This window comes from Amia ocellicauda, chromosome 4 (assembly GCF_036373705.1).
Source record: "Amia ocellicauda isolate fAmiCal2 chromosome 4, fAmiCal2.hap1, whole genome shotgun sequence".
Taxonomy (NCBI): Eukaryota; Metazoa; Chordata; class Actinopteri; order Amiiformes; family Amiidae; genus Amia; species Amia ocellicauda.
Window position 1 is genome coordinate 398,099 of NC_089853.1, and position 9,402 is coordinate 407,500.

General features: G+C 56.5%; 1 protein-coding gene across 1 annotated transcript in view; it reads right to left on the reverse strand.

Annotated features, from left to right (window-relative positions):
- Positions 1 to 771: 771 nt before the first annotated feature.
- Positions 772 to 9,402, reverse strand: part of ddb1 (damage-specific DNA binding protein 1) — a 13,915-nt gene continuing 5,284 nt past the window's right edge. Inside the window, exons 4-27 of the mRNA XM_066700367.1 lie at positions 9,222 to 9,402; positions 8,777 to 8,891; positions 8,503 to 8,600; positions 8,164 to 8,322; positions 7,831 to 7,914; positions 7,623 to 7,739; positions 7,261 to 7,363; positions 6,926 to 7,001; positions 6,654 to 6,762; positions 6,317 to 6,495; positions 6,064 to 6,221; positions 5,850 to 5,957; positions 5,542 to 5,749; positions 5,361 to 5,456; positions 5,105 to 5,216; positions 4,873 to 4,996; positions 4,606 to 4,770; positions 2,782 to 2,876; positions 2,521 to 2,691; positions 2,290 to 2,399; positions 2,022 to 2,191; positions 1,804 to 1,906; positions 1,238 to 1,361; positions 772 to 1,126 (exon numbers count right to left, since the gene is read on the reverse strand). The exon at positions 9,222 to 9,402 is cut by the window's right edge and continues 41 nt beyond it. Of these exons, the coding sequence (XP_066556464.1) occupies positions 1,043 to 1,126; positions 1,238 to 1,361; positions 1,804 to 1,906; positions 2,022 to 2,191; positions 2,290 to 2,399; positions 2,521 to 2,691; positions 2,782 to 2,876; positions 4,606 to 4,770; positions 4,873 to 4,996; positions 5,105 to 5,216; positions 5,361 to 5,456; positions 5,542 to 5,749; positions 5,850 to 5,957; positions 6,064 to 6,221; positions 6,317 to 6,495; positions 6,654 to 6,762; positions 6,926 to 7,001; positions 7,261 to 7,363; positions 7,623 to 7,739; positions 7,831 to 7,914; positions 8,164 to 8,322; positions 8,503 to 8,600; positions 8,777 to 8,891; positions 9,222 to 9,402 (3,049 nt within the window). The 3' untranslated portion in view covers positions 772 to 1,042. The remainder of the gene's footprint in view (positions 1,127 to 1,237; positions 1,362 to 1,803; positions 1,907 to 2,021; positions 2,192 to 2,289; positions 2,400 to 2,520; positions 2,692 to 2,781; positions 2,877 to 4,605; positions 4,771 to 4,872; positions 4,997 to 5,104; positions 5,217 to 5,360; positions 5,457 to 5,541; positions 5,750 to 5,849; positions 5,958 to 6,063; positions 6,222 to 6,316; positions 6,496 to 6,653; positions 6,763 to 6,925; positions 7,002 to 7,260; positions 7,364 to 7,622; positions 7,740 to 7,830; positions 7,915 to 8,163; positions 8,323 to 8,502; positions 8,601 to 8,776; positions 8,892 to 9,221) is intronic.

A 9,402-nucleotide genomic window follows, 5' to 3' on the forward strand; every position in this document is an offset into this window, starting at 1 on the left:
GCACAATCCCTCCATCAGTGCTCAGACTGTCCGCAATAGGCTGAGAGAGGCTGGACTGAGGGGTTGTAGTCCTGTTGTAAGGGAGGTCCTTACCAGACATCACCGGCAACAACGTTGCCTATGGGCACAAACCCAACTTCGCTGGAAATGATTTCCTGCAGGACAGTGTTCTGCCATGGCCAGCGAAGAGCCCAGATCTCAATGCCATTGAGCACGTCTGGGACCTGTTAGGGTCATTCCCCCCAGAAATGTCTGGGAACTTGCAAGTGCCTAGGTGGAAGAGTGGGGTAACATTTCACAAACAAGAACGGGCAAATCTGGTGCAGTCCATGAGGAGGAGATGCTGCAGTACTTAATGCAGCTGGTGGCCACACAGATACTGACTGTTACTTTTGATTTTGACACATTATTCCATTTATGTTAGTCACATGTCTGTGAAACTTGTTCAGTTTATGTCTTAGTTGTTGAATCTTTTTATGTTCATACACATATTTACACGTTAAGTTTGCCGAAAATAAAAGCAGTTGAAAGTGAGAGGACATTTCTTTTTTTGCTGAGTACATGTGTGTGTGTGTAAAGTGTATCACAAACTTCTATCTTCACATACTTCTGGTTCATCAGTCTGACTTATTGGGGAAAATCCATACACAGATAAAAGTTGGATTCAACAAGGGGTGAGCAGAGAGGTGTGTAGAGGGGTGTGTAGAAGGGTGAGCAGGTGTGTAGAGGGGTGGTGGTCAGGTGAACAGAGAGACACAGCTCCAGCTCAGATGGGTTCACCTGTCAGACTTTATTAAAGAAACAAAGGAAAAGCATCACAACACAACACTGGGAGCCGCCGCCCCCCCGGAGACGGGCAGCCTGACCTGGGGAGGGCAGGAGAAGACACCCTCCTTGCCTCTCCCGCTCCCTCCCTCTCTCTGCAGTCCGGCTCAGTGCTGTAGAGCAGGCGGCCACAGGCTCCCTCTCCACGAATCTATTTATATTTATTTACAAAAAATTACTCCTCCTCTCCTCTCCTCACTCCCCCCTCTCCAGGCAGCTAGTGGATCCTGGTCAGTTCCTCCACAATCTTGATGACCTCGTCCACTGTGGCCTCCCTCTTCATCCCACTGCCATCGTCAATCTGAGGGACAGAGAGACACACCGCAGTAAAGACCCGCCCCAATCACAGACCAACAAATCCATGTCCTGAGAGCCCTGGCCACAATCCCCCCCCTGACCCATGACCTCTGACCTGCAGCCCACTGACCACCTCCTGCATCTTGGTTCGGCCGAGGTCCAGGAAGCTCTCAATCAGGTCCCCGTCCACGAAGCCTGCGGCCGGCTCAGTCTTCCGCTCCGTGTGGAAGGAGCGCCAGGTGAGACGCGTCAAGGAGCACCATGCCAACCATGTGCTACACAATCCATGGACTACACACCAACCACACACCAACCACAAGCCATCCACACATATCAAACACCACCCACAGGCATCAAACAACAACCACGTCACCCACACGTCACACGCCACCCATACACGTTGAACACCAACCACACACCACCCACACATCACACGCCACCCACATACAAACACCAACCACATGCCACTTACACACGTCACACACCAACCACACACCACCAACATGCAACACGCCAACCACGTGCAACCCACACACTTCAAACACCAACCACACCCACACACGTCAAGCACCAACCACACGCCACTCACACACATCACACACCACCCCTACACATCACACACCACCCCCACACACAGGGTATGTGACAGCGAGCCCAGGGCAGGGTCTGTGTAAAGGATATAAGGTGTGCTCGATCTTGCCAACGCTCTTGATGACCTTGTTGAGCCGGTTTTGCAGGTCCATCAGCAGGCTGTACCAGCCCTCAGACAGGGAGGTCACCAGCCCTGGGGGGTAAACACACCATAGCCTCAACACACTGATGCGCTCGGTACCCGCTCAGTAACACCCACAGTACAGACTGCAGCTGTTGAGTGTCGTCGACTGTGCTCCCCCTCTCACCTATCATGCCGTTGACGGTGCCGAACAGCACCGAGCCCTGTGTGGGGGATGAGCTCTCGCCCAGGTTCTGCATGACCAGCGAGCCGTGGCAGAACACGTTGACGAACTCGCCCAGGTGGAACACGCCCACCTCCTGCAGGTGCTGCCGCTCCTCATCTGTGGTAGCGGCGCTGTGGGGGAGAGTCACTGGTGAGAAGAGAGAGAGACGCACACAGAGAGACACAAACGCACATCGAGACAGGAGACACACACACGCACAGACACACACCTGTCTTTCTGGCAAACGAACAGATTGAAGGCGTTCTCGGCTCCCAGAAAGTTGTCGTCATCCAGGATCTCCACGGCGCTCATCCAGTTGGGGTTGAAGTCGCGGGCGATCTGTGGGGTTGTGGGGTTGTGGGGTTGTGGGGTCACAGGGTCAGAGGTCGCAGCCAGCACACGATATCTGCCCTCTCCCTCTCTCCTCCCACCCCGCCCCCACCCCGTCTCCCTGCCTCACCTCCTCGAAGTTGCCCTCCATGGGTTTGTAGGCCAGCAGCAGCACCGAGCGCATCAAGTCTCCCACCAAGATGAAGTCACCCTTGGTCTTCAGGTACAGAGCCATGATGTTGTTGTAGTGGTTACACTCGGTGCGCAGCTCCTTCTCCGCCGTCCACTCGTACAGACGCACCTGGGGGGGGGGAGGCACACTCTCACACACTGATAGACAGACTTACCGACTCACATTCACAGACTGTTAGACCGACAGACCGAGACTCACAGTGCTGTTGATGCTGGCCAGTAGTTTTCCATTGAACTCCACCATGGAGTACACGGCCCCCTTCACCTCCTTCTCTGCCACAGTCTGCAGCTTCCCTGTGGAGTAACACACTGTCACTACAGTCCACACACACACACACACCTGTCACTACAGTCCACACACACACACACCTGTCACTACAGTCCACACACACAGACACACCCACACCCACCCACTACAGTCCACACACACACACACACACCCACCCGTCACTAGTCCACACACACACACACACACACACCCACCTGTCACTAGTCCACACACACCCACACCCGTCACTAGTCCACACACACCCACACACACACACACACACCTGTCACTACAGTCCACACACACAGACACACCCACACCCACCCACTACAGTCCACACACACAGACACACCCACACACACCTGTCACTAGTCCACACACACCCACACCCGTCACTAGTCCACACACACACACACACACATACACACACCTGTCACTATAGTCCACACACACACACACACACACACACACCTGTCACTACAGTCCACACACACAGACACACCCACACCCACCCACTACAGTCCACACACACACACACCCACACCCACCCACTACAGTCCACACACACAGACACACCCACACCCACCCACTACAGTCCACACACACAGACACACCCACACCCACCCACTACAGTCCACACACACACACACACACACACACACACACCCACCCGTCACTAGTCCACACACACACCCACACCCGTCACTAGTCCACACACACCCACACACACACACCTGTCACTACAGTCCACACACACAGACACACCCACACCCACCCACTACAGTCCACACACACAGACACACCCACACCCACACACACCCGTCACTAGTCCACACACACCCACACACACCCGTCACTAGTCCACACACACACACCTGTCACTAGTCCACACACACACACCTGTCACTAGTCCACACACACCCACACCCGTCACTAGTCCACACACACACACACACATACACACACCTGTCACTACAGTCCACACACACACACACACACACACACACGTCACTACAGTCCACACACACACACACGTCACTACAGTCCACACACACACACACACACACACACACACACACGTCACTACAGTCCACACACACAGACACACCCACACCCACCCACTACAGTCCACACACACACACACCCACACCCACCCACTACAGTCCACACACACAGACACACCCACACCCACCCACTACAGTCCACACACACAGACACACCCACACCCACCCACTACAGTCCACACACACAGACACACCCACACCCACCCACTACAGTCCACACACACAGACACACCCACACCCACCCACTACAGTCCACACACACAGACACACCCACACCCACACACACCCGTCACTAGTCCACACACACACACACACACACCTGTCACTAGTCCACACACACCCACACCCGTCACTAGTCCACACACACACACACACACACACACCCCCGTCACTAGAGTCCATACACACACACACACCCCCGTCACTAGAGTCCATACACACACCCGTCACTAGAGTCCACACACACCCGTCACTAGTCCACACACACACCCACCTGTCACTACAGTCCACACACACACACACACACACACACACCCGTCACTAGTCCACACACCCACACACCCACACACCCACCCGTCACTACAGTCCACACACCCACCCGTCACTACAGTCCACACAGCCACACACACCCCGTCACCACAGTCCCGATGCCCATTCGGACCCCCAGTCCCTGACAGTTGGCCCTCCTCACCATCGGTGTACTGGAAGACGATGATGCGGCCCTGCTTGGGTTCGGCCTCCTCAGGGTACACCATGGCAGTCCCCACCACGAAGTACACCACGCTGTCCTTGCCCAGCCGGCAGGACACCAGGCTGAGCGCGTACTCACTCTGCAGGAACTGGTGCGCGTGCAGCACTGAGGGGCAGAGATGAGCAGGTCAAACACACCGTGCTGGGGACGGGGGAGACAGACACAGACACACACACAAGGACACAGGACACACACACGGAGACGGACCCTCGAAGGTGTGCTGGTCCACGATTAGCAGGCTGTGCACCTCCACCTCCTCCCCGAAGGATGACTCGTGGGGGGACGTGCTGCTGGGGAACAGCTTGCTGGAGCTCACACTGCTGGACAGGGCCTGGTGGGGTGGGGGGAGATGTGCTGAGTCAGAGGAGCTGCTCTGTGCCTGCTGGTCACGCCTGCCAGGCACTGTGACGGGGGGGGGGGGGAGCAGTGGACACCATACCTGTGTGCTGGCGCTTGGCCGGACGGCCGCCGTGGCCCCACTGGTGTCCTGCACCTCCACTCGGCTGGACAGCACCCCGAAGCACTGCGAGCTCTCCTGGTAGCAGATCCGCCTGCGGGAGAGGGACAAGGTGGGCTCCTGTCTGTGTGCGACTGTCAGTGCATCAGTGTGCCAGTGCGTCAGTCAGTCAGTGTATCAGTGTGTTGGTCAGTCGGTCAGTGTGTCAGTGAGTGTGTGCGACTGCATCAGTACTGACCTGGGGCTCTCGTACAGCGGAACGGTGCGGATATGCAGCTTCTGGATCTCGTCGATGGTGCCAATTGTCAGGGTGCTGTTATTGGCCAGAGCCAGACTGCAGAAAGAGGGAGAGAGAGAGATGAAACACAAAGATGTACTGACCCGTACAGGAACACGGATGCGGGAGGACATGCACTGACCTGTCAGGGTAGCCCTGCGAGTTCAGGGGGCACATGTAGTTGACCTCTTTGAGGTTGACGTTGGAGAAGACCAGCTTATGGTTGCTGCTGTAGATGACAGTGGGCCGGTCGGAGCAGGCGAACACGTTGGAGGTGGACAGGGAGCGGAAAGTGCGCAGTACGGTGGGCTGAGTGCCCAGGGTCACCTTCTTACGTTCGCTGAGCACGCCTGCAACACACACACACCTGTCACATAACCTGCAACACACACACACCTGTCACATAACCTGCAACACACACACACCTGTCCCGCCAGCCTCCCCACACACCTGTCTCGATGTCCAGGCCGAAGTAGAATAGCGCGCCGTCGCCAAGCGCACACAGCAGGTAGTGACTGCCCTCAAATGTGGTCATGAGGATTGAGCGAGGGATGATCTCTGACAGGGACAGAGAGAGAGAGAGTGACTGACCAGCCAAGGCATCACAGACACCGAGCACAAAACACCCTCCCCTCCACTTTCTGCTCCCTCTCCCTCTCCTCACCTCCACCAAGCATCTCCCTGTGCAGGGGTGTGAAGTTGGGCAGCCTCAGGATGCGTGCAGAGATGTCTGTCCACAGCCCCACGGCGCACAGAGACGCCCCCCCCTCTGCCAGTGCCGTGATGTCCACACATGCCACCTCATAGTCCATCTCCGTGGAGCTGGGGGACAGGGGGCAGTGAGCGGCATTTAACACCTCAGTGTGTCAGTTGGTGTCAGAGGGTCAGTGTGTGTGTATCAGAGGTTCAGTGCGTACCTGATCTGGCGCAGCTCGGCCCGGTGGATCTCCAGGTAGTACAGGACCCGTCCCACTGCTAGCACCACCTGTCCGGAGCTGCAGGCGGCCAGGCTGATGTTGCGGCCGTGCGGCTCCTGCCACTCACTGACCAGAGCCTTGCTGTCCTGCGCCACAAGCCGCACGGAGCCCGAGGTGATCTGCGGACAAAGCACCTTTAACCACCTGCTACCCCGGGACACACCCCCGCCCCCTACACAGCCTCCCCCGCCCCCTCGATAGCCTCCCTGCCCCCAGGTCACGTGTGTACCAGTGACATGCTCCCCGCCCCCCGGCACACGTGTGCCTCAGTGCTGACCTGGATGAGCTGCTGGTGTGCCACGTTGCCGCAGTAGAAAGTCTGCTGATTGTCCACGAAGCCAGGCAGCTCCGTCTCCTCCACCTCCTCCCCACTGAGCATCAACACCCTGAGATACAGACACAATCAGCAAACTGCACACTCACACACACATACACCCTGAGTCAGAGACAGAGTAAGCACCCAGACACACACACAGACACACAATACAGTATTGTGATGATATCGCTCCTCTAATTCACCCCTGACCCTTGACCCCTGACCCCACTCACCGGGTCTGGCCCACAAAGGACAGCACTAGCATGTCGTCTGTGTCTCGTCCGGCCTCGGAGCGCAGCGGCCACAATCCTGCAGAGAGACAGAGATTCACACACTGCACTGCACTACACACACACTCGCACACACAGCCCTGCAGTGAGACACAGTCACACACTGCACAACACACACACAGTGCACTACACACAGCCCTGCAGAGAGAGAGTCACAAACTGCACTAGAGACACACGGTCACACACTGCACTACACACACAGTCACTCAGAGACCTGCAGGGATGACGCGCTTCCCTGCACAAAGAATTCACAGCCACGCAACACAGACGGTGCTGACCCTTAATGCCGGGCAGGTCGATGCTGGCATGCTCGTGGATGCCGATGCCATTCCTGATGATGCGCAGGGAGCCCTCCTTAAACGCTCCGGAGCACGTGACCAGCTGAGAGAGAGGGAGAGAGGGAGAGAGGGAGAGAGGGACATCAGAAACCTGGACAGGAGTCCTGGAAATGTATACCAAATATGTATAATTGTATTTATTTTCTGTTTATATTCATTTTTATTAATTTATTTATATAGGTGTTTTTTTTCCATCTTTCTATGAAGGCTGAGGCCACAGTGGTGTGAACTCTGAGGCCTGAGAGCAATGTGGTGAGGCGAGTGTGTCAGTGTGTCGGTCACTCTGGGTGGTCAGTGCGTACCTGGCCCTGCCCCTGTCTCTCCAGGTCCACCACACACATGTCCACTATGGGCCCCAGGTTGGTGAAGGTCTCCATCACAGCCACATAGGAGCCCTGGTCATTGGAGTCCACGTTCAACTGCAACACAAACCGTCACTGAGACACAGACACAGAGAACACACAGGCAGACAGAGCCTGGGTCGGGGCCTTAACAGGACTAACAAGTCACCTTAACGAGCTGCGAGTCGCCGAGCCGCGAGCCGACGAACACCACGCCGTTGTCCAGATAGGTCAGGCACTCCGCGATGGACGTCTGCAGACACAGCACACTGTCACCCCACTGCCATAGTGTCCTCAACTGCCCCCCACACCACCCCCAGTCACCCCACTGCCCCCCACACTGCATTTTTACCCTAATTCAGCCTCCCACTGCTCCATGCATGAAAAACTGCCCTCAAACTGACCCCCCTACCCAAATTTTTGCCACAGAACTGACAATTGTATCCCAAACTCCCATTTCCACCTCTCCTCTCTCCCCTCATCCCCCTCCTCACGTCCTCACCTCTCCCAGCAGCTCCACCCGCAGGTCCTTGAGCACCACCGTCCCGTCCATCAGCTCCTCCCTCTCCAGCAGCAGCATGAACAGCCGGCCCTCCATGTCCCCCAGCAGGTAGCGTGAGCCATTGGGGTCGACGCGGTTGTGGCACACGATGGTGCTTTGCTGGAGCAGAGGCAGCGGGTCAGAGTGAGAGTGTGTCCGTGTGTGTCAGTGTGCGTGCGTGCGTGCATGTCAGAGTGTGAGTGTGTCAGAGTGAGAGTGAGTGTGTGTGTGTGTGTGTGTGTGTGAGCGAGTGCGTCAGTGAGAGTGTGCGTTGTGTAGTGTCAGAGCGCACTGCCTCACCTTGATGGTAGGGGGCGCTATGGCCAGGTACTTGTCTCCATTGTGGTAGGTGATCGACTCCTGACCGATAATGATGGCTCCTCCGAACGGTTCCGGAACTGAGAGAGATAGACAAAAGGTTTATCCCTTTCCCGTCTCTTTCAAGGCACCTGTACCCTCCCCATCTCTCAGAGCTTCCTGTCTCCTGCACTCACTCTCACTCTCCTTCCTGCACACTCCGTCCCTCCTATGTAGAGACACTCACACTCCCTCTCTCTCCTCATCCCCCTCTCACCCGTGATGACCATAGACGCCTCCGCCTCCACATTCTCCTGCTTCCAGGGCCCCTTGCTGAACTCCTTCTCCCTCAGAGACACTTCGTAGGTCTTCACATGGCGGCCCTGAGGGTCCTGGGGTCACAGCGGGGTCAGAGTGAGCACTGTGGACAGGGACACGCATACACATGCACAGACACATGTACACACACGTACTGCACAGACACGTACATGCACACACGATGGGTCGAATGGCCTCCTCTCGTTTGTAAACTTTCTCACACTATGTACAGAGACACATGCTGCAGACATGCACATGCACATATGTACAGACACGCACACTCATGTACAGACACACATGTACAGACAGATGCAGACACTCACAGAGGAACGCAGACGCACACAGGGAGACGGACACATAACACACACAACACACACAGCCGCTCTCCCACTCCCCCCCAGTACCTGGTAGATGAAGCAGATGGTGGGGGCAGGGCAGCCGTACAGGAAGTGCGCGTCGATGACCTGCAGCTCCTCCAGGCGGATGTTGAACGCCTTGAGCTCTCGGTTGTCCCGGTCCAGTGGGATGACCTTCAGCAGCCCGTCGTACAGGCGCAGCCCGATCAGCCGGCAGTCCGGGTCAATG